The 25,640-nt window shown below is 37.6% G+C and overlaps 1 protein-coding gene across 13 annotated transcripts in view; it reads left to right on the plus strand.

Annotated features, from left to right (window-relative positions):
• ADAM22 (ADAM metallopeptidase domain 22) overlaps positions 1-25,640 on the plus strand; it is a 222,468-nt gene that overhangs the window by 163,979 nt on the left and 32,849 nt on the right. For all 13 annotated transcript variants that reach the window (XM_047694253.1, XM_047694265.1, XM_047694251.1 and 10 more), the window contains exons 12-23: positions 311-395; positions 1,405-1,495; positions 2,721-2,772; positions 6,675-6,774; positions 9,497-9,568; positions 9,798-9,890; positions 12,722-12,802; positions 15,568-15,618; positions 15,842-15,905; positions 18,227-18,332; positions 20,533-20,652; positions 24,281-24,449. In XM_047694253.1, coding sequence (XP_047550209.1) covers positions 311-395; positions 1,405-1,495; positions 2,721-2,772; positions 6,675-6,774; positions 9,497-9,568; positions 9,798-9,890; positions 12,722-12,802; positions 15,568-15,618; positions 15,842-15,905; positions 18,227-18,332; positions 20,533-20,652; positions 24,281-24,449 — 1,084 coding nt within the window. The remainder of the gene's footprint in view (positions 1-310; positions 396-1,404; positions 1,496-2,720; positions 2,773-6,674; positions 6,775-9,496; positions 9,569-9,797; positions 9,891-12,721; positions 12,803-15,567; positions 15,619-15,841; positions 15,906-18,226; positions 18,333-20,532; positions 20,653-24,280; positions 24,450-25,640) is intronic.

The following is a 25,640-nucleotide window of genomic DNA, read 5'->3' on the forward strand; positions in this document are numbered from 1 at the left end:
GCATTTTGATCAGAAATACCACAGAAGTGATTTTGTATCTGTTCTCAGAGTACACTGTGTTAGTGATTTTTTTTAAACCAGTATGGTTCTGTTGAAGGTATTATTGCTCATGTGGGGAAACATCCTTTTCAGAAACTCTTTTGTTCAGTTACGTGTGTAAACAATATTCACATTCCTCCCTTTATCTCAGGAATATACAAAATAGGAGTGTATTTGCATTGAGAAAATAAGTGTGGTAAATTAATAATGAGAGGTACAGTGATACTTGGAACTCTGAACAGTAAGCATTTTTCATTTCCTTTTCTAAAAGGGGAAGTCAATTTGAGAGTAGCCGGAGCGGGGCGGCTTATATTGGTGGGATTTGCTCGTTGCTGAAAGGAGGAGGCGTGAATGAAGTAGGTGTGAACATCTGTACAATACAAAGTGGTATGATGGCTGAAAATGTTTTCCTAATATTTAAGAGATAATTTCTCATATTCCATATTCTCTAGGTGTTAGGTTGTTTTATTCACAACCAATATGGTTGCTATAAATGACCATAGGACAGAGAATAGGAAAATAATGGAAGATAATATTTGATAATTCTTTTCATGTTCTACTAGTATAATCTCCAAATTTAGCTATTTAAAGATTATATAAATAAAATCTTTACTTTTATTTTTATTAAAAATAAGGCCCTGTTACTTTGGCTGATTTCCTGGAGAACTGAGTAATTCATGGAGCATTAACTTATTGCCTAACAACCCAACTGGAAATTTTCTTCCTTCTTCAATATTTGGCAGATTTTTGGAGGAAAAAATAGATTAAATTTTCCAAAGAGTTCTTTTTACCCCTAAGGCCCTAAGTCTCATGGAAGTGATCTAGAAGAAAACTATTTGAATCTACATATTGAAGAAAATATCTTTAGGTCTCAAGTTTCTTTAGATCACAGATCATTCCCACTTCCTGTTACTCATACTGTTTGTTTTCTGAAGCCGCATTCTATTTAATTTGGGAAAATTTCGGGCATGCAAGTGGACACACAAAAATGAATAAGTTCCATATAATGTACAGATTTATTAATATCTAAAAGACGGACTGAAGTATATACAAGTATTAAGTTTTTCAGATATGTCACTGGTAAAATTTATACTCAGAATTAAACTTAAGTTTCTAAGCCCAAAAGGTAGTGATTCTCTGGCTTCTAGTCTTCCTTGTTAGATTGAATCAAATGTGGGTTTATTTCTTTCAGCTTTTCCTAAATGCTCCATTGTTTAGCTTTATCTACTGTATGTTTAACTTCTGCTAATTAGGATGCTTAGAAATTACTTGATTCCAAATATATCGTGACATTTTTCGCTGGGCCATCTTAAATAAAAAATAATTCTTGTTTACCTGTATTTTGTTTTTGCTCTTGTTTTTCAGTTTGGGAAAACTGATTTAATGGCCGTTACACTCGCCCAGTCATTAGCCCATAATATTGGTATTATCTCAGACAAAAGAAAGTTGGCAAGTGGTAAGTTCACCCTGTGGTTTAGTTGTATTTAAAATGGACTCTCTATAAGTGTTTTGGAGAATGAGATTTTAAATTCAGTTGTTTGATCAAAAGAGTTTGGGTGGTAGTATGAGATAAACAGCTGGGGCATACAGTATTTTCTTCAAAAATGTTTCAAGGTGTTTGCCTGCAGGTGAAAATTTCTCCATGTGTAATAAACATTTAAAGCTATGTGATGATAAATTCATTGTTGAATTTAACCTTAAAAAGGACAAAATAAGCTCAGTTTGGTCATTTTAAATGGTCAGTACAGAATCTTAGGCTTGTAGGTTCAAGGCATACCGTTTTATTATGGTTTATTTAAAACATCTCTTACTATGGCCACAGAGGGGAACTTGCCTGCTAACGGGCTCAGTAAAATATGGACCTGATAAACTATGCTAGGATTAGCATCTAGCAAGAATATATTTTCCCAAGTAGGTAACGTTAATTCACCAGGAATAGTCAAACATCATGTATTTGGAGTAAAGTTGATTGGAATCCTGTTTATCTTATTATTTTAATAACAAATATAAATACTGTTTATTTGACTAATAACTTTTACCATTTCTGAAGCCTGTTATAAGACAGATAATCAAATGCTAGCATTATCTACATCTAGATACTCATTTAATCCTCAAGATAATCCTACAAGATAACCATCATTAGCCCCATTTTACAGAATAAGGTGACTGGATGTTAAAAGGGTAATGTCTCCAAGATTACTCATATAGTAAGTGGCAAGTCCACGTTTTGAGCCCAGGTATTTTAAGCCTTTCTGCTTAAATAATACATTGTACTGCCTTCTACCAGCAGCTTTGGTGCAGAGGTTTTAAAACTGGACAAGAAATCCTAAGAATTCCCATAAGGGACTGTGAAACCAGAATCCTATAATGATGCTGTTTCATTGGTATTGGGTTGTTAAGCCATTTTAAAGCATTTCAACGAATGCTTTAGAAATAAGGCCACTTGTTTAAATATCAAGATTTTATTTTAGTAAAAATTATATAATCTTGATGTAGCCAAAGTTGATTTTTTGTTATTATGCATTGCATGCAAAACTTCAAGTATAAGGAAAATTAGAAAGCAGGTATTACTTTTTAAAAGGTATTTAAGGAATAAAGTGAAGAAATACTTTTCAAAATAGACCACTCTAATGCATCTGTTTTCACTTTGTAAAAAGGCATGTGTATTCGTTTTCCCTTAGGTGAGTGTAAATGTGAGGACACGTGGTCCGGATGCATAATGGGAGACACTGGGTGAGCCACTTCTATTTGCAAATAATTCCCTTTTCCTTTCCTTGCTGTGCTGCTGTCTCCTTCGGAACATGACACCAACAACTTAGTGCATGGAACCTCACCACTGACATTAAAAAGAAAATGGGCTGTAGGTTTCCTCAGTGGCTCTGTATTATAAAATATTTTCACAAAATCATCTCTTATTTATGAAAACAATTGTTATCAGTTAAAATAGAAGAGCAAAGACTTTGTTAGCCTTTCATCTAGGCTAGAAAAATAAGAGGAGAGGGACAGCTTTGTTCTTCATGGCTTACCTACTAATTTTCTTTTCTTTTGTCTCTTCAATTCCAGTTAAATAGCTTGTAAACAGTGGTGTGCTGGTAAACTGATTCTCAAAATCAAAAACAAGAAAAGAGCCTGGATTTTTAGCTTGCTCTGATTTTTGTGATGTAAATATTCCTACAAGGGCTGATTTCAAGCTACCAGTAGTATGTCCCTGAGCGAGGAGTGGGGAAGAGATAGATCTATTTCCTCTGTGCTCCCCAAAAGGTTTTTGTTTCTATACCCTTCACACACTATCAGGGTCCAATCTTGTATTTATTTTTTCTTAGTAAATTGTACAACCATTCCTTTCATGCCAAGCTCATCACTACTCCTTACCCTAAACTTTTATCATCTTGAGCTTTTATTGTGTTAATGACATTCCAGACCTCCAGGCAACTTTCAGCTTCCCCCTTTCCCTCCTGAACTCCATTTCCATCATCATTGAAAAGACAGAAAGAGTAGAAGAGTGAAACCTTATATATACCCTCAGTCGGCCTAAAAAAAAAAAAACCACTTACGTAGTTAAATCCCCCTTGTGTTCTCTCTTGCTGCTCCCCAACCCCAGCCAAAGTCACTGTGTCTTGAATTTGGTTCATATTATTCACAAGTCCCTTTTAATACTTTTATTGTTCATATGTGTATGTTGAAGTAATACATAGCATTGCTTTGCATGTTTTTAGTTTATGTGAGTCATACCATATGTAGTCTTTTGTGATTTGCTTTTTTTGATCTTTATGTTTGTAAGATTTATCCATGCTGTTACTACACAGCTCTGGTTCATTGAATGTATACAGCACAAATTCCTCCATTCTCCTCTTCGTGCACATGAATCCTACCATTTTCCTGCTCTGAGCTTTTATTGAGTCTCTGTTATCTGAAGAATTAAGGTTTGGAGTTCTTCCTCCAGTACTTGGATGTGCATAATCTTTCTTCAGGCTCATTTATAACCTCATTTTCCACTGCTGTTCATGGTTGGTTTGCTTATTATGATAGTAAGACAGGGGTTTCCAGGTTTTTTGATTTTCTAGCCATAATCCTACGTGGATTTTAAGCTTCTTAAAAATTTGCTCACCATGAATGTACATTAATTTCCAGCCTCCTTTGATTCCTTTGATATATTCTTTTCATTTGGAATTCTCATTTCTCTCCAACCACATTTCTAGCCATTTGAGATATGTTATAATTTTTATACCTGCATTGTCATTTAATTCCATATAGTCCTTATGCTTTGCCTCACCAATTAGTTGTAAATTTTTGACAATTACATCTTACACTAGTAGGTACTTCTGTTTGACCTCACACCTCATAATCCCTTGATACACTTGATTTTCAATAAATATTTATTGATATTTGCATTTTGAACTCCTCTAAGAAATGCATGATAAGGAAGATAAATGATAGAGGGAATGTATCTGGAAACATGTATTAAAATATTTTTCAAAATATCTTTGGACTTTCTGTTTAGTAATAAGAGGGAACAGTAAACATCTTTTTCCATAGTTGTAATTTTCTAACACTTAATTCCAAGCTAGTGGTTCTTGTCTTTTGAAAGTTATGTAGTATGTTGTGTTCGATTATTCTGCTTAATTATTAAAAACAAAATTTTAACAGGCCATCTACCTAGACTAAGTGTAATGTGTAGCAAAATCAGAAGGTGACACTCAGAAATGTGCATAGCTCTTGCATTGGAACTGCTCTTACATCAAATAAGTGTGTGCAAGAGAAAAGCTTTTTAAAGAAAACATTGCCTGTCGTGATGCTCTATGTCATTTGAGCTATGTCACACACCATGTAACAGTACTAATTATGGACATGATTTTCCTGGGGGCACTTCCCCTCTCATTTCTACTTTGTGAAGTCTCTGTGTGCTGCTACATGTTGGAAAGCACATAGAAAAGCACGTTGAAATTAATACCAGCCCTACTTAAAGGTATAAAAATTAAATTTTTATAGGTATCAAAATTAAAATTTTGAGAAAGCATTGAATATAATAGATACATTATCCTTCAAAAAAGAAGTTTTCTTGAAGAGCCTGGGAGATTTCTGCTTTCAGGTGCTCAAAGAGCTGTGGCACGGTGGAGGAAGTCATCTTATTTGATACAGGTCACCACAAAGAACTGTGTGTGACACGGTGAAAGCAAGAGCAATCCACAAATTCCTACTGTTGATATATAGAAAGAAGGAAGGCAGATGAAATGAACGAAGTGAAATAAGTCAGATTAATGTAAGCTGAGAATACCTTTATTTGGCATGAAACACTTGAGAAATTAATTTAGGGTGAATAATCACTATAAATTCCATTCATTGATTCACAAAGCATTAGCCCCTGTGCTAGAAAGAAGTAGGGATATAAGTGCACATAGTGCATAAAGGCTGGTGGGAGAGACTTTATAAAAACTACTTGTTATCATCTTTTATGAAAGCTCAGTGTAAAACAATTTTTGAAAAACACAGAAAATTAAATTTTTGTCACTCCTTTTCTCATTTTTAAAGTACTACTAATCAGTATTTTTTTCCATTTTTATTTTTCTTTTATAAACTTTGGATCTTGTATATATCATTATTTATTTTTTAGTGAGCATTTATATAGTCAGCATTTCTGAGTATTTTTAATACCATGATTATTAATAATTCCCTGGTATTCTATTTCATTAATATATCACAGTTAACAGTTTTCTTCTAAACATTTACGTGATTTTCATAGCATTTGCTATTACAAATCATGCTACTGTAAGTTACTTTGTTGATACATCTTTGTGTATATAGGTAGTCATTTCCTCAAGAAAAAATTCTTGAAGTAGAATTACTAGATTCAAGGATATTTCCCATTTTGAAGGTTCTTAATACATATTGCCAATCTGTTTTTCTTCTCCTTTATTACTTTTTCTTTGTTTTTGCTATACTTTTTTTTTTTTTTTTTGACATAATCTTAAACTTAAGAAAAGTTGCAGGAATAGTAACAGAGAACCTTTTCGTCCTCTGAATCATCAGTTGCTAGCTTGGTACCCTGTCACTCCCAAACACCTCAGTGTGAATTGCCTACAAACAAATGCATCCTCCTACAAAACCACAATGCAACCAATAAAATGATCTACTTCTTAGCCCTTACTCAAGATTAGCTCTGTATTTCAGAAATGCCATTAACAGATGCTTCAGAATCACGCGTCACATTTAGTCTTTATGTCTTTTACCTTCCTTCAGTCTGAAACAGTTCCTCAGTTTCTTTGACTTTCATGACTTTGACACATTCGTAGATTATAAATCAGTTATTTTATAAAATGTCCTGCAGTTTGGAATCTGGTTTTTATATTTAAGAAAGACTCATTATTCCTATGCTCTTTGATTGAAAATACAGGTATGTGTGTGTTTCTTTTGAATATATATGCTAATAAGGAATGGCCCATTGTCACTATTAGTCACCAAGTGAAGAATTTAGAAATACACTGGTAGAATCAAAGTCCTATGGATTTAAAACAAATGTTGACATAGTAGAATTTATTCTGTCACTTTTAAGAAAATGTTACAATTTTAACAATGTTCAAGACTAGCATACAGATAAGGGAGACTTAAGTTACACCCAGTTAATGCTTTTCTTACAGGTATTATCTTCCTAAAAAGTTCACCCAGTGTAATATTGAAGAGTATCATGACTTTCTGAATAGTGGAGGTGGTGCCTGCCTTTTCAACAAACCTTCTAAGGTACTACGTGTGATCAGAGTTATTAGTTATTAATCTTTCTGAGGTATTATAAATGTAAATATCTAGCCATTGGCTTTTACAAAAAGAAAACTTTCCAGCTTGGCTTATATGTCCATATGCTAGTTATGCAAAATATCTGCATTGTAAGTCAGCCTTAGGGGCGCTTGAGTGGCTCAGTCATTGAGCATCTGCCTTCAGCTCAGGTCATGATCCCAGGATCCTGGGATCCAGCCCTGCATCGGGCTCCCTGCTCAGCAAGAAGCCTGTTTTTCCCTCTCCCACTCCCCCCTGCTTTTGTACCCTCTCTCACTGTCCCTCACTCTGTCAAATAAATAAAATCTTAAAAAATAATAATAAAGGCAGCTTTAAAGCAACTTAGGGGAAGGGCACCAGGAGAGGGAGAGAGAATCTCAAGCTGACTCCTTGCTGAGCACGGAGCTTGGCACAGGGCTCCATCCCAGCATCCCAGGATCCTGACCTGAGCTGAAGTCAAGAGTTGGATGCTCAACTGACTGAGCCACCCAGGCACCCCAGCATTTTGGGCTATTGTGATGGGAATAGAAAGCAGGTAGAAATAAGACTGTGTTTTCCGAAAAATGATTAGCTTGCAAAGATGGTTTCATTTGCCTTTCTCTTTCATTCTCTTGGTTCCTTTTTTGTTTGTTTGTATATGTAACCACAACTCATACTGATAGAAAGGGGGCATTTCTCCCCCTCATTACTCCCCACCACTGCCTTTTAGGATAAGCAATATGATTAAAATTAGTATTACTTCTCAGTATGAAACCCAAGGCTGCTGAAAGCAGAAAAGGAAAAAACTGTTGTGTGCTTAGACTTTGTCATAGGACTTTGCAATTTGCAGAGCAAACTCTGGTTACTGACTTGAAAGTAGGTCTTCCTTGCGCATTTGAAAGCCTGCATGTTAAGGCAGAATGCTTTGTTCTTGTTTATTATGTGAACAGTTCCCTGCTTCTGGGCACCACAGTGGTGTGTGGCATTGCCTTTATCCTCATTTACCTGGTCTCATTTTCTGTCTATTCCAGTAGAATTTAGGAAGTGTATCACATTGCTTTGAAGAGCAAAGTGACAATTTTGAAGACTCTTTGCAGAAGTTTCAGAAGGGGCATTTGAACTAACTCCCTGCTGCTATAAATGAAAAACAGCTGAAGTCTCTTTTTTTTTTTTTTTAAAGATTTTATTTATTTATTTGACAGAGAGAAATCACAAGTAGGCAGAGAGGCAGGCAGAGAGAGAGGAGGAAGCAGGCTCCCTGCTGAGCAGAAAGCCCGATGCAGGACTCGAACCCAGAACCTGGGATCATGACCTGAGCCGAAGGCAGCGGCTTAACCCACTGAGCCACCCAGGCGCCCCTAGCTGAAGTCTCTTTATGAAAATAACAGCTTATTCTGGGCTCCGAGTAAAAGAATAAGTGGATTTTTTACCTGGATGAGTTTTAGTTTTGGCTTTCAAAGCTGTCTCATTAATTATGATCCCTTTCAGCTGAAAACAGAATCTAGAGGTGTATTGATTATTTTGTAGGAGAGGAGAGAATATTTGAAATCGGGTGGGGATTTTGTTGTTGTCATTGCTGCTGCTTTTTTTTTTTGTTATTCCCCCCTCTAGTTAGTTAAGAAAGTGTGTTTTGCGATGTGTGTCTGTTGATAGGTGTGTGTTCCATTCCATTCTATCGTATGTAAACTTTGATGAACTTCTGAATGAATATTATATAACTTACTTATTTTACCTATCACCATAAGATAATTTATGCTCAAAAGATAATGGAAATGATGGAGAGATAAAAAATAAAATATCTTGGGGTGCCTGGGTGGTTCAGTCAGTTAAGCCTCTGCCTTCGGCTCAGGTCATGATCTCAGGGTCCTAGGATTGAGCCCCACGTCAGGCTCTCTGCTCAGCAGGGAGCCTGCTTCCCCTTCTCTCTCTGCCTGCCTCTCTGCCTACTTGTGATCTCTCTGTGTAAAAAAAATAAATAAAATTAAAAAAAATTAGTCTTAAAATGTATTCTTGTACAGGCTTAAAGTTGTTTCCATCTCTGGGGCCAATTATTATTACCGTGCTCTACAAAGCTGTATTAATTAGAGAAGCTATATTTTATGTTAAGTAAATCAGTGGATTTATTAATTTTTGTGTTTTCCTAATAGTCTATGAAATAACTTGCTATCTCACAAGGATATATAGTTGCTAAAGAGCTTTCACAGATGATTGAACTTGAGCCTCACAGCAGTTTGTGATGTAGATGGGCAGGTAATATTATTATTATTTTTACTTTAAATATTAAAGCGCTTAGGCTCTGAGATGACAAGCCTTTTGCCCAAGCTAAGTACCTGAGCCAAGATTTGAACCCACACTTTTTGTCTCCAAATCCCTTGCTTCCTGCTTGAAATGAAATTTCGAGTCAGTTTGGCTTGGGTTCAGTCAATGGCTAGATCATCTTTAATTTCAGTGGCATTTACTGGAATCCATATGCATATTACATATGTAAATATAGTTGAATCTGAAATGGAAAGAAAAGTACACACTTTTGTTCTCAAGTTCCCAGTTCTGAAGTTCTAAAGTTACACCTTTAAGTTTAGAAAAAGAAAAATATTCTTGGAAATGACTGACAGGTATATCAGATGTATAGTTGTGGTGTTCATGGTTTTTCATATGGTCTTTGATCTTGATTTATGCATATTTTAGTTCCCTTTTTGGTTTCATTTCACAGCTTCTCGATCCTCCTGAGTGTGGCAATGGCTTCATTGAAACCGGAGAGGAGTGTGACTGTGGGACCCCAGCAGTAAGTCTCTGGGTGTTTTGATGTTTGTTTGTTTGTTTTAGGTTATTCAAGGTCATTCCAGGTCCACTCACTGAAACATACAGAACTGTTGTTATGTCTGGAAATTTTATAGGATATATGGAAGAAAGATTATTAATGGGGGGTTATACATTGATTTAAAAAATATATCCTAGTACTTTTAGAAAATGACACCATTTTCTGATGTTTTGAAAATATTTCTCTTCCTTAGGAGTGTGTCCTTGAAGGAGCAGAGTGTTGTAAGAAATGCACCTTGACTCAGGACTCTCAATGCAGTGATGGTCTTTGTTGTAAAAAGTGCAAGGTAAATAAATGTTGAGTAATGACTATGTATTTGATTAAGTTGGTAAGGTTAGGCAAATATGCTGTAATAACAATAGTAGTGTGTAACATATTAAGTGACTAAGTTGCCAGGTGCTTCACAGGATGCTCACAAAATCTTGTGAAGTCTGTTACTTTTTTTTTTATCCCTGACAGTTGAGAACACTAAGGCGTGCACTGGGTAAATGGTTATCCAGGGTCTTGTATTAGGTCAGAGTAAGTAAGTAAAGTAAGTCAGAGAGCTGGGTCCTGAACTTGGTTAATTTCCCCAGCTTGTCTTCTCATTACTGCTTACCTGAGGAGCATGCACATTTCTTTTAAAGCCAAGTGGATATTCAACAGATTCTTTCTTTCTTGCTGTTCTTCTTGATGTATTTTCTTGCATTAGTTGTTGAAGGAGTAGAAGCTATACTTTTAGACTTGATAACATGTTACAGGTATTACCATGCATGAGGTTTTAGAATGCATCTTTAGGCACATGGTTTTCATCCTCCCAATAGCATCCCATACCTGTCCCCACATATTTAAGCCTTAATATCATGACTAAAAGTTATTTGAGGCTTACCTTTTTCAAATAAATCAATTTCTTTTTTCTCTTGTCATATAAAATCTGGCACAAGGTTCTACATTAGCTGCTGTGAGGTGTAGGATCCATCTCCATATGTACACTTCAGGGAGTCCGTGCCTGTGACTTACCCAGTAATTGGGACAAGTTCTTAGTAAATATTTGTTGAATGAATAAATAAATATGCACAACACTCTCTTATTGATTATTTGCTGATTGACTATCTTTAGTCTAATGAGTTAAGGCGAGTGGGATATGAATCTATCATAGTCAATGTCTACTGAGTGTCAGAGATTGTGCTGAGCACTTCTGATTTATCTCATCACGTATCTGGTTTTCTCAGTCCTGGCAGTGTTGACATTTTTGGCTGGATGCTTGTTTTGAGGGTGTGTCTTGTGTATTGTTACGTTATTTAGAAAATCCCTGACTTCTACCCACTAGATACAAGCACCACCCCTCCCAGTTGTGACAACCAAAAATATTTCCAGACATCGCCCAGTGTCCCCTCAGGAGCAAAATCCCTGCTGATCGAGACGACGGTCATGGATGGTGCTCACGTCACACGTTTGGGAGAGGCACCATTACCCTTTCTTCCGGCTGAGCAATCCCGGTCTCCTGGAAGTGATACAAGCTGCACGTGCTCGTTCAGCTATTAAGGAATAGATGTGACGTGTCATCCCAGACCTGGCAGCAGTCTCTGTTGTTTCTGCTTTACTGCTGTGTCTCTGGCAGCTTTTTAAGACAAGCAAGGCACTGACAGAGATCTCTGAAAGCACTTTCTGGAAAAGAAGGATTAGGGGCACCTGGGTGGCACAGTAGGTTAAGCCTCTGCCTTCGGCTCAGGTCATGATCTCAGGGTCCTGCGATGGAGCCCAGCATTGGGCTCTCTGCTCAGCAGGGAGCCTGCTCCCCCCGCCTCTCTCTGCCTGCCTCTCTGCCTACTTGTGATCTCTGTCTGCCAAATAAATAGATAAAATCTTTGTCTCTCTGTCAAATAAATAAATGAAAGCTTTTAAAAAAAAATTGAAAAGGAGGATTAAATCGAACACACAGCAGACATTTTAAGACTTCAGTTGCATCATCTGTTTAGTCTCTCAGCCTCTCCACCTGCATCAGAAGGGTCCCCAATCATTTATTTTCAATCTTCAAGGTTTTAGGTCTGCCCACTTGTAAAATGCCACTTTTATTTTGATGGATAGAATTAGGCTTTTTGTGATATGAACATTTCAGGGAACAAGTACACAAAAATAGAATGACAAGAAAATGTCATGATTTTAACTATCTCACAAATTACTGCAGTAATTCCAGTCAAGTAAGAGGTTTTTACCACTTTCTCTATCCTGTACTCCCAGTTCTTGCCCCCATCCTAAACTCCCGGAGGAACCAGAGGCAGGATAGTGAAATGAAGGAGGGGGAATAGAAAAATATGCTGAGAGGCACGCCTGGGTGGCTCAGTGGGTTAAGCGTCTGCCTTCAGCTCAGGTCATGGTCTCAGGATCCTGGGATCAAGCCCCGCATTGGGTTCTCTGCTCAGCGGGGAGCCTGCTCCCCCCTCTCTCTCTGCCTGCCTCTCTGCCTACTTGTGATCTCTGTCTGTCAAATAAATAGATAAAGTCTTTTAAAAAATTTATTTGTAACTCCTACACTTACAAGGAATATTTGAGATGGTTGAAATTAGGCAAGAGAAAAAAGAAAAGAGAAAAACCCCTCCCATGTGCAGGTACAAATAATAGAAATATTAGACAAGAATAAAAGACCATGCCTTAGATCTGTATAAAAATGAAGCAGGAGATAAAGGACAGTATGGGAGGAAATTGTTTTGCCAGAAAATCTAACTTTTGCAATTCAGCCTGGAATGTAGTAACGTTCAGACTCTTGGCAGTTGAGATAAAAGAGAGTAAAGGGATGAATGTGCCAGTAAGAATGAAGAGTAAAGTGAAAATCCAAAACCTTTTTTGGGAGAAAGAATTACTAGAACTTGGAAAGACTTGTCCTTCTGGGGAGATGGATCATCCAGACCGATCCTATTTTAGCAGACATCTCAAGACTTATGTGTGATGACTACGCAGATTATTTCATATACGATTAAACGAACATTTCCTTCAGTCATGTGGTTTTCAGAGACTACCATCTTAAAATTGCTTGCGATATTCCTATCCAAAAATAGTCATTTTGCTTTTTTTGAGATGGATACCACAAGAGATTTTTTTTCTTTGGCAGTTTTGCACATCGATTTTTGTTCATTTTAGTTTCAGCCCATGGGGACCGTGTGCAGAGAAGCAGTAAACGATTGCGATATTCGTGAAACGTGCTCAGGAAATTCAAGCCAGGTAATTTACAGAGTCGTTACTCTAAACCTGACGGGAAAGAGCAGGGGTAGCTATGTTGTACTGGCCCCCCAGGCAAAACGTAAAGGGACACGATGTCATGTCTTTTTCACATCAGTTCTCATTCTCTCTTTATTCTCAGGGACTTCAGTTTCGGTAATTGAAGTTTGAGCAGAAGTGCAGCATCATTTTGTCTCAATGTTCAAGTAACCTCAGACTGCATGCATGCCTTAACTATTTTGTTTTTGTTTTGAGTAGAGAGTGGGAGGCATTGCTTTTTGTCCTATTTTCTCTCCGGTTGGTGGCAACAGGAGCCAGTCAAAGCAGAGAGACCCACAGAGCCCTGAGTTCTGAGCCGGAGTCTGTTCTTATGTCTTGACACTTTTTTTCTGAGGACACCTGCATCACCTCACCCGTTAATAACTGCTCTTGAATTTAATGTCATGTGGTTAGGAATGGAGAAGATGGGGAAGCTGATAAACTTTGGTGAGGGCTCATAGATTTCACATGGTCATTATATACAACAGCAGTCCTCAGTCTGCAGGGTAGTGCAAGGCCATAACAATGACTGTGCAAGCTGAAATCATGTAAGGGCTTCTTGATAATCAATGTGAAAAATTATAATTGTTCTGTGCTCTTTAAAAAATGTTGTCAGCCTATTAAAACCTCTCCGACTCTTGGTTTTAAGCGAATAGGGAAATGAAAAAATGAACAGATTTATTTCGCATACTAAAAACAGAAACATTGAGAATTACAAGTTTTTTTTTCTTTGTAAAATCCTCATCAGGAGTAGTTTGGGCTTTTCATGCCTTCTGGCCACAAACCTCAGGACCCATAGTAAGCATCTTCTCTATGCCGTATTGAACGGACTCCCTCTAAGTTTGGATCAGCTTTCAACATTTTATCCTTTGCATTTTCAATGTCATGAAATACCTCCAAGAGATGTGACGGTGTGAATGTGAGGTTTTTTGTTTTTTGTTTTTTGTTTTTGCCAAATAGCAGTATCAACATGCCCAGTCAGTGATTTTTTTGCTGTGACTCAATTTACGTTTGATTTGAATTTCACTTCTAGGGTCATCATTTTTCATTTCTTTCCTGCATTTTTATCTTTGCTGGCCAATTCCCTCTTATGATTATCCAGTTTTGTAAAATGTCACATGCTATTACCCAGAGACAGAGAGAGGCAACACACCTACACCTTTGTTGTTGGTGCTTGGACTAAATGAACACGGACAGTGACCAGTCACTGGCAGACTTTGCAAGAAGTGACAAGATGAGTCACTGACCATGATTAGCAACTGTTAGATGCTTAGTGATCATGGACTGAAGGGCTAGTAGCAAAGTGTGTGCTGTGTGCCATTACTCACAGTTAATACACTGTGGTAACTGAAATTGCAACTGTGTTGTTGGGGTACTGATGTCATTTCACAAAACCATGGCATTCATGTGTATTGGAACTATGCAAAGCAAGGACAGCCTACCTGTTTTTCTTCTAGAGAAGAGGGATTCAGTAGTGGTATACCTGCATTAATCATAAGAATGTTTTGCTTTAAAGGTAGTCATCCTAAAAGACTAGAGATCTTTCATGTGAAAGTATTTTCTTTTCTTACCATCTAATTAGCATTGTTTTTCTGAGCTAACACTTAGTGATGATGAGGATATGATGAATGATTGCCTTGTGTTCCTGGAGGGAAAGTATATTAGAGTGACTTCTTTGGAATGTGATTATACCATAAGCAGGAGTTTTAAAACAGATTCCAAGATCCAGAGATGATGTACAAAGATGCTCTTGTTGAATTAATTGTAACAGCATAAACCGGAGATAGTTGGAAGTGAGTAATGTAGTACGTTGGTTACATGGTTTGTTAGCTCAATGCAGGATATTATAGCTATTAAGGATGATACCTACAAACAAGCCTGTTATGACCTGAAAAACTCATGTGATGAAAAAGTAAAGGGAAGTAGCAGGATATAAAATGTTGTCTGTAACTTGATTATATACCCATACTTTAAAAATCAAATTTTATAGAAAAAGGTGGAGGACAAATATACCAAAATATGAAAAATTATTGTCTTGGGTGGTGGGAACATGAGAAACTTTGTCTTTCTTTCTTTTTTTTCCTTTTTTACATTTCCTAACTTTTGTCAAGTGAGTATATAATTATTATAAAAATAAAACAATGTATAGTAAATTTTAAAATACTGTTTATTAAGAATGCTTTGCAATTTTCTGCAGTTGCTACAAGGGAAAAGCAGGGCTATAAAGCATGTTTTTTTTCTAATGTGCCCAAGGTGGACTTCTGTTCAGGAGGCATTTTAAGAGTAAGGGCCGTGGTGCTTCTCATGGTAAAAAAGAGGAGACTGGTTATTTATCCATTTATGTTAGCATCCTCCTTGCTTTTGATTTGTGCTCTTGTTTTTCTTGCTCCGAAGAAGAGTGTATCTTTATAAAGCAAGATGCTCTAAAATGTTAGGGTTGGCTGAGTCATAGCTTTCCGTTCTTTTTATTTGCTAATGGGTGATCAACTTTTTGCCTCTGATAGATCCATATTTTTAGGGGAAAGTGCACCAATTGTTGTATTTCCTTTTGCTTCCTCTTGATCTCTTTTGTTTTTATTTTCAGATGTTTTAAGAGACTTAGCCATACTATCAGACTTTTATTTTTCAAAAAAAAAAAAAAAAAAAAAAGGAAAGAAAACGTTACAGGGATTAGCTCAGCCGGATATTTTGCTGTGCACTTGGTTCATAGTTCTGTTTTCATTTCCTAGTGTGCCCCAAATATTCATAAAATGGATGGATATTCATGTGATGGTATTCAGGTAGGTTACTTCATCTTTACCTAAACCTTTCATGTGTGCCAGCATGAAAGAAATACTGAAATCTTACCAAAATAGGAAAACCATTTTAAATGTTTTGTAATCAGTTCTGAAGATAAAAGTTTTATAATGCTCATCTACTAGTTCTCCCAGTCATATTTTATTTTTTTCAGTGATCCAACAAAGCAGACATTGCATCGTTAATAGGTTTGCTTTTCCATTTTAGGGGATTTGCTTTGGAGGAAGATGTAAAACCAGGGATAGGCAATGCAAATACATCTGGGGGCAAAGTAAGTAAATAGTGTGGCTTGATCCTTTTCAAAGTATGATATCAGGTCAAAGGACATCTGAGATGGAAGTAAATTTTCAGCCACTTTATGACTGGGGGGATTCTCAAAGACACTGAAGGTCTTAGTAGGGGCACTTTTAAAAAAATATATTTTTGATATGTAATTTCTTTTATTATTATTTCAGTTAGCTACTGTATAATACATTATTAATTTTCAATGTAGTGTTCAATGATTTATGGGTTGCGTATAACACCCAGTGCTCATAATGACACGTGCCTTCCTCAGTCCCCACCTCGTTTGAACAGCCATTTTGTTTTTTATGCAGTAAAGCTTAAATTGACCCTGCCCCCCCCACCAGGGGAACTTACTTAAAAGCAAGTTGGGGAAAACCAGTTCCAGATAACAAAGCCCAAATACAAGGGTGGGTCAGGTCAGGTGGAGATAACAGAGCCCAGATGCAGGGATGAGCTGGGCCAGGTGGAGACATCCAATCAGTGGGGCGGGTGTACTGTCTCCCTAGCTACCAAGGAGTGTGGGCCCCGCCTTTTGGCCTGCCTTTTGGGCATCAATTCTGATCAAGGTGATAGGCTAGTTCAAATAGCTACTACGGGGTGAAATGTAGTTCAGTTGGCCACCCGTGTGTGACCTAACATGACTGTGCAGCTTTCTCTGTGTGTTACAATCTCATTGGCCACCTGTGTGTGGCCATGCTCAACCACATGGTCTTTGCTCTATAAAAGTTAGTCTGTGAGGCAGGGAGGGGTTGCCCTCTCTCTAAGGGGTGGCCCTGACCGGTCAGTTTGATTCTTGATGCTTGGTGCAAAATAAAGCTTTGCTTGACCTTTGCTTTGTATCAGTCTCGCTCCTTTGACCATGGACCCATTATTGGGGAACCCAACATTGGGGACCCAACAGTTGTACCTTTGGACAAGAAAGAAAGTGCCTTTGCTGCCCAGCAAGTGAAGCATGTGCGGCCTGGAGAATAGAGCAAACCCGGATTTCAGATCCACTTACACTTCTCTTAGCTGAATGTCCTTAAGCAACATCTGTACAACCATCTGGGATGGGCGTGGACCCTGGGAAGGGCGTCCTTGGCCTCGTACTGTAGCAGCTTATCAAGAGTTGCTTTTTCTTCCTCAACTCTTCTCTCTTGAAGTCTAGCTGATTTTCCTAATTACAGGGGACCTTCTGCTGAGGTAGCTGTGCACATGAGAAGAAAATTTTAATGTTACTGCTTTCAAAGCTTGTCAGACATTTGGAGGGAAATATATAATATTTATATCTAAAATATATATTTAAATTATATTTCTGTTTAAATGTGTATTTAAATACTGTGGCATATATCTTTTTGGAACCAATTTCTGCTTTAAACTCTTTCAGAAGACAGTTTGTATTAGGAAGTAAGCTATAAAGATAATCTTTAATTGTCACAAATCGTGGCTAAATTCTTTCTGAGAGGACAAGTGTATGTCCTCTTCTGAGTAATTGGGAATGGGGGAAAATACGGAAATACAGGTTTGTACTTTGAAGAAAGAGATACAGTTTTGTTTCCCCCACTTGAGAAAAACTGTTGCTTACAGCAAGAAGTAGGAAAAAAAAAACTTAGTATTTTTAACATGATTATTTTTTTTTAACTACACACAAACAGTTGTCTTTTGATTAATTTGCAGAAGTCATTTTGCTCTAACTCCTGGATAGTTCCATCAACCAGCCTTGACTTTAGTCAAAACAAAGTCCTGACAAAGATGCTGATGTAGCTTAAAATGTTACTTGACTCTCTTGGCTTTAGCATGAATTCAAGCTTGTCTAAAACAGAATAAAATTAAATTGTTTTTTAATAGTTGTTAAGAATTAGTAAACAAGATGAGAAATTATACCACTGTTTCTTGAATCTTTAATTATAGTGTGTAGTTATTTTAGTAAACTTGTCATTATGATTAATAGAAGTTGCCAGTGAGAAATTTGTACCTTACATTTGGCACGGAGATTAAAATGTGGAGTATTTAGTCTGGGAACAATTTGGTAGCATCTTCCCCTCCTTATTGGCCGCATTCTGAGGAGTGTTGTTCTTGAAACCTCAATCCCATCCCAGATCTACATAGATCTGTTTTCCAGATTTCCAGTGAGCAGTCATGAGGAATGTAGCTGAGTCGTGGGTATTTCTGGTAAAAGACAACTCTTGAGAACCATGGGTAGAGTTTTTGGGATTGGCACCATTGTCAGGAAGAAGAGTCCGTAAAGGGCTCCTTTTCACTTACTGCAAACCTTTTGAGCAGCTCACATGTTAAATCCCTCACTGATAGAAAACTGTTCTGCTTCAGAGGTGATGGCATCGGACAAATACTGCTATGAGAAACTGAATATTGAAGGGACGGAGAAGGGTAACTGTGGGAAAGACAAAGACACGTGGATACAATGCAACAAACGGTGAGACCGAGAAGTTTGCACAGAGTTTATCCCTTCGTTAATTGCAAATATTACTTTCTGAGCCCCAAGGACCTTCCTGTTCTCAGCACCACAGAGCCTTCTGCTGCCTGCTTCACTCCTCTTTCCCCAGCATTCCAGCTCCACCTTGCAGAAGAGTCCTGAATCTTAACACGGATGCTGACCTCTCCCGCAAGGCCCAGGTCTTGCAGCTGCCTCAGGACTTTCTCACCTAGAAGACGCCTGCTTGCATTTCAAAAGCAACAGAAATTAAAGCCAGGAGAATATATACTCTACTAACTGGCTCTGACTTTCCTAAACCACCATTTTTGTCGAAGGTCCTCATATTCTCACTGTCCTTCAGTTTAGAAGCCTTGCAATGGTCCTTGACTCTACCGTCCCTCTGACATGTTGTCCAGACACCAAATCACGGCCACTTGTCTTAATTGATCTCTTCATTTCTTAATTGATCTCTTTCTTAATTGATCTCTTCATTTCCTTTCCTATTGCACTGCCGCAGTTAAGACCTATATTAATTCTTCAGCTAATTAATTCCTCTTAAGAGTATCTTAAGCCAGGAGTCCCTAGCATGCTGCCCTCAGAATATTCATCTGCTGAATTGTTTTGACTTTTAGTTCTTTGTTCAAATTTCACTGGTCCAACGTACCTAATGGTAAGAATAATGCCCAACATTTACTGAGTACACACTGTCTTACAGTTTACATAAGCTATGTTATTTAGTTTTTACGGCAGTTCTCATTTTATGGAGGAAAAACTGAGGCACAGTTAATTCATTTGACCAAGGTCATCTAGCTAGGTGCAGTGGAAGCAGAAGTAGAATGTGGCAGGCTGATTTCAGAACTCTCCCTGAGCACTCTGTGGCATGTCCTACTGTGTTTAATGAACGAAATGGAACTTTAGCTTGACCCTTTACACCCCCCTCAGTTTGTCCTCAACCTTCATTTTTTTGTTTTCTTCTTGTTACTCTTCCACATTCTAGCAAACCTTGTCATTCCTCACCCATGCATTGTATTCTCCCATCTCCATCCCACTGCTTGTGCTGCTCATTCCTCCCAAAGCACCCTTCATCCTCACTCCATTACCAGTCACTGTCCACTTGGACAACACTGTATAAATTGTTTCTGGATTTACTCTAGGAATAAATCATTTTCCTCTTCTCCGAATTCCCACAGTCTTTTGTACTATTATTATGGCCCTTGTTCCCTCCCTGCCCCTTTTTATAGTTGTTTATGTGTGCGGTTTCTCTTCTCATCTGAGTCTATTTCCTTGACCGTGTCTTTTTTCCTTTTATATCCTAAAGTACTTAGTAATTTCCCTGCACATAAATGACACTTATAAAAATGTTGAATATCTCTTCTGTGTTACGAAAGCATTTTTGTTTGTGATAGATACAACAAAATGATAAAACCTTTAAAATTATTTTTAAGGATGAATTAATATATTTTTCTATGTTGATGATAGATATAAATTCTAATTTTTCTCTTTATCTTAAGCTTAATATTTTCTTATATAATCTTGCTAGCCCACTAATCATTCTTGATAAGATATTTATTGGTGTATGTGTTTATTTATTTTGTATATTAGTAATTTAAAATATGCTAGATATAGCACAGTATTTAATACCACTGGAAGTATTTTATATGTTAAATTAGAATTGTATGTGGTAGTTGGGGGAATAGTGGAATATATTGAAAAAGGGATCATGAGTCTTTGTGACTATCTATTATATATATAAGATTCTTTAATTCTGGGACAAAAAGTTGAAGAAAGAGCTGTCTTCCAGAAGAGTACCCATCCAAAGGTCATTTATTAACTTGTCAAATATTAAAAAAAAAAAAAAAGTTTTAGCATATCCAGTGGTCTGTTCTAGGGAAGGAGGTTCTGATCTAAAATAAGTCATTTTGGTGGATAATTTCCTTTAGAGAAATACTTGAACTAATGGACAGTAAAGGAAAAGCTAAGAAACAATTTGGGATTTTGGTACATGGATAACAGTTTAAGGGAAGACACTTTCTAAAGCAGGAGGCAAACTAATTTGGGCTTATTTAGCTTATAATTTGAGTAAATAAAATATAGTTGATGAAAAACAAGCACTAAAATGAAATAAGATTATTGTTCTAACTGAACATGGTTTGTTCTCTCTTTGGGGATAAAAGTAAATAATTGGTATCTTTTAACACAGGGATGTGCTTTGTGGTTACCTTTTGTGCACCAACATTGGTAATATCCCCAGGCTTGGAGAACTTGATGGTGAAATCACATCTACTTTGGTTGTACAGCAGGGAAAGACGTTAAACTGCAGGTAATCATCTCCCCCATTCTATGAGAACATTGGTCAAGTTCCTTTGAGGAGTCCTGCATAGGGTTACTTTGTTTTTTTTCAGTTCCATGTGTGTTAGCAGGCGGAAACAGAATCTAGTCTGTAGGGGAGAGCAAGTAAATCCTGACACTAAAGGGCTGAAAAGAAGATAAGAATTAGTTGACTGTGGTTGTTAGAGTTATATTTAATGGGTTAGGAATATCTTGTAAGGTTTAGTTTGCATTTCATTCCTACTAAGGAAAACGAGTCAGAACTCCTGGTTAAGTCAGTAGGTTAAATATATGTATCTTCTTCGTATCTTCTTTTACTCCCTTCTGAAACCCCACTAAAATGACACTAACTGGTTCTTTTTTAGAATTCATGTATTCACAGGGTGGGTGGAGAAAGGGAGAGGAGAAAACAGCAACAAAATTTGGGAGTGTGGAGAGCAAATGGATGTGTGGCAAATGATTGTCAAAATCAAGAAAGCTGAATTCCTAAATCAGTAATGGGGAATATGGAGAGCTATCCTGGTATATAAAGTCATTTCCCCAAAGGCTCAAAAATTGGCAGCATCAGCTACTTCTGGAAGACAGAGTAAAGGATTCAGGGACAGAGAAGGGCTACCATAAAGAAGATAGTTGAAAGTCTGCCAACAGATTACTTCCTGACTCACCTAAACTGGGGATCCCTCGCCCTCCCGTGGAAGATTTGAGCTTTACATTCTACAGATAATCAAACAGGTTTCCAAACTGAAGGACAGCTGGCAAAATTGATGTCGGGGTGTGTGCAAGTGACCAGCCTCATCAATGTCAGCCAGAGAGCCCTAAAAATTCCTATCACTTATCTCATTTCTCAACTCAAATATGAGCACTTTATCAGACATGTGAAGAAAGGCTCTAACACACATAACCTACGTGCATACACACACATACACAAAAAGATAAAAACCAGAAGAAAAGGCCCCTGTTGGTATTTATGAGAGAGAAGATACTTCTATCATGAAACAAGAATAGAGTGCTGTTTTTTTTTTTTTTTTTTTTTTTTAAAGATTTTATTTATTTATTTGTCAGGGACAGAGGGAGTGAGAGCGAGCGAGCACAGGCAGACAGAGAGGCAGGCAGAGGCAGAGGGAGAAGCAGGTTCCCTGCTCAGCAAGGAGCCCGATGTGGGACTCGATCCCAGGACGCTGGGATCATGACCTGAGCCGAAGGCAGCCGCTTAACCAACTGAGCCACCCAGGCGTCCCTAGAGTGCTGTTTTTTAAAACAGATGAAGAACATTCATAGAAACAAATGCTGTTGGAATTAAAAATATGGAGGTAGAGATTAAATCCAGTAGTTGAAATTACCTCCCAGAAAGTAGAGCAAAAGCAGGAAAAGAGTGAAATGTAGAGAAAACCTTACCAAACTGGAATAGAAAGGATAAACAGGGAAAAGAGCAGGGAAGAAATCGTCAATGAGTGACTGAGATTGTCTACCAAGGATGGACTTGAGTGTCCACATCGACAGGCTCACCGTGTGCAGGTTCGATGAGTGAACTCAGAGGCACATCTAAACATATCATTATGCAACTTCAGAACCTTAGGACAAAGAAAAGAATCCCAAATGTTTTCAGAGAGGAGAGGAAAAAAGCATCAGGCTTGGGATCTATCAGCAGGAGCCCTGGGAGCCAGCAGACAATGGAGAACATGATTTCTGAACTAAGTTCCGTACCCAGGTGAACTATCAATCGAGTGTAAAGGGAGAAAATGGACACACTTTTAGATATGCAGATTTCCCTGCAAATGTACTCCCCTATACCTTTTCTCAGGAAGCTATTAAAAATTGTGCTCCACTCAAATGAAAGCGTAAGCTAAGAAAGGGAAAGGCTAGACACATAGGAAACAAGATACCCACCGTGAAGAGTCAGGGCACTCCTCCAGTGAATGGTGTGGGGAAACCCCAGACACTAAAGTTCTGCACAAGGTACAGCGGACAACCAGGTCAGACAGGAACAGGGTACACTCCAGATAGAAACTCCAGGAGACATTTCTGCAGGAGGAAGAACTGGTGCTCAGACACATCTTGGGGATTTGGGGATCAGCTGAGTTTGATTAGTTTCGCATTAGTGAAAAATTCTTAGAAAAGTAGGCAGGAAGACAACAAACAAGAGACTTGCTAATCTGAGGGAACATGAAAAGTTGTACAGGAAAAGAAAAGGTTTAATTATGGCATGCTCTATCACAGAACTGAGTAGCATTTACATAGTCCTAATAGTGTGCATTTTTGTTATTGATTTGAGTATTGATTAAACAAAATTTTATGATGGGAGGATAGGAGAGAGATACAAATTTTCAAATTTTATTGAGGGAAGTCAGTTCGTAGTATCTGAAATGGAAAAATAAAAAATAGTAACACAAATTCTTAATTAAAAATTTATAAATAACAAAAGAATCAGTTAAAAGTAGAAAGTGGTTTCCTACAGGGAGGGATATATGGTGAAGGAGAGGGCACTAAACCACTTTATTGAATTTTAAAAAAAAGATTTATCTGTTTGAATCTTTGAAATATATGCATGTGTCATTTTGTTAAAAATAAAGAAATAGAAAGAATGGAGATTTATGTACTGGAATTGATATGGCACCATTTGACTAAATTACGGTTTTACATTTCAGCTGTGTTCTGTTTTATTTATTCCTATATAGTAGTTAGGCTTGCTGTATTGAATAGTGAAGTTAATCATATAACTATTCTCAAATATAATTTTCAAATTAGCAATCTTTTGGGGAAATGTAAACACAAACCAGTTCTCATCCTTCTTCGAAACATGTTTGAAATCTTGAAACCTACCTACTTCTCAAACCAAATACTAGTAATAATGGCTTACTTGACTTGTACATGATAGCCAAGGCAAAATGATAAAGCTATTTCAATTCAGGCCTTTTTTATAATAATGTTTAAATCCTAAAATATAGCAATATCTCTGAAAGAATTAGATCAAAAGGAACACCTGGGTGGCTCAGTTGGTTAAGCCGCTGCCTTGGGCTCAGGTCATGATCCCAGGGTCCTGGGATCGATTCCTGCATATGGGGCTCCTTGCTCAGCAGGAGAGCCTGCTTCACTCTGCCTCTGCCTGCCACTCTGCCTGCTTGTGCGCTCTCCCTGTCTCTCTCTCTCTGACAAATAAATAAACAAAATCTTAAAAAAAAATTAGATTAAAAGATTCAGTTGCTTTCTCCATTTAGAGGTTGAAATGGTTATGGTCTTGGTTTTTATTAGATAATAAATAGAAAAATAGAAAAAGTATTATTGCCCACTTTTTAGTTTAATTTAACTTGGTGTTTTTTAATGAGAGAGAGAGAGAGAAAGAGCATGTGCATCCAAGCATGGGGAAGAAGCAGAAGAAGAGGAAGAGAGAGAATACCAAGTAAGCTCCACACTTAGCCCAGATAGGCTCAATCTCACCACCCTGAGGTCACAACCTGAGCTGAACTCGAGTCCGACACTTAACCCACTTTAATCTTTAAGCAGATTCTATCTTCCAGAAGTAGCTGATGCTGCCAATTTTTGAGCCTTTGAGGAAATCCCCAGATTCTCAAAATGAATGTGAATTAATGGAATCCCATTTTCTTTTTGCTCTTTGTTTTTAGTGGTGGGCATGTGAAGCTCGAAGAAGATGTAGATCTTGGCTATGTGGAAGATGGAACACCTTGTGGTCCCCAAATGATGTGCTTAGAACACAGGTGTCTTCCTGTGGCTTCTTTCAACTTTAGTACTTGCTTAAGCAATAAAGAAGGCACTGTTTGTTCAGGAAATGGAGTAAGTATTCAGTACCTTGCCATAGGGAAACTCCTCTATTCACAGAAAGAGATATGACCCTAACCTGCTTGTTTTGTGAAAATGGAAAATGTGCTTATCCATGTTTCTAGCTGGCATGTAAACAGTTTGGTCATAGACTGTTTCTATTGTATAATCTGTATGAGCCTGGGAATAAGAAAAAGCATAATCTTCCTAATCAAATTCTCCTATCATATAATGCCAGTTTTCTACAAATGATCTGGGAGAAAAATTTTAATAAACTGTAATGGGATTTTTTTTAAGGGTGTAAAAAGGGGCATTGGCCACAATATTTAATGACTGGTGGTGTCCAGATACTGAGCAATTAGAACAGATCATAAATACCTTCTGTAGCCACACCAGATGCCTATCAGCTGAGGATAGCTCCTAGAAGTAAAAACTGAATGAGTCAGGGAAATGTTTATCACCGATGAATGGAAAGAATGGCATTGCTCGGGGCGCCTGGGTGGCTCAGAGTGTTAAAGCCTCCGCCTTCGGCTCAGGTCATGATCCCGGGGTCCTGGGATCGAGCCCTACATCGGGCTCTTTCCTTGGTGGGGAGCCTGCTTCCTCCTCTCTCTCTGCCTGCCTCTCTGCCTACTTGTGATCTCTCTCTGTCCAATAAATAAATAAAATCTTTAAAAAAAAAAAAAAAAAGAATCGCATTGCTTAAAGGACTAAATTCTACCCTTCCAGTCATATATCTGATAATGCAGGTCCTATATAAGTAAGTTTCTAAGTTAGATAAAACATGCTGTAATGGTGATCACAGTTTGGTCATTTTCTGTTAGGACTTCTTATACTAATAAAGTCATTTTTGCCTCTGTTTCTTTTGGCATGCACTACGTTGTTTTTTGTTTGTTTGTTTGTTTGTTTGTTTGTTTTTTACCCTACCTTGATTCTTTGCTTCAACTGGTCATATTATCCATTTGAAGTAAAGCATCCCTGTCTTGAAACTGTGAGCCTTTCAATTCTAGTCATTCCATGCAGATCCTCCAGGGATATGCCAAGAATTTTCTTAGGGAGGTCTTACCAATTGTAACTCTTTGCCAAAGGATAGGAGTTCTTATGGTAAGTGAAAATAGAGAAGGCATATAGTAAGTAGTTCTGCTGCTGTAAAGAGGTCTGCTAAGTCTTCTTTCTTGAATAAGTGAGGAGATGTTAAGGGGAAAT

Source organism: Lutra lutra, chromosome 11 (genome assembly GCF_902655055.1).
Source record: "Lutra lutra chromosome 11, mLutLut1.2, whole genome shotgun sequence".
NCBI classification, from domain to species: domain Eukaryota; kingdom Metazoa; phylum Chordata; class Mammalia; order Carnivora; family Mustelidae; genus Lutra; species Lutra lutra.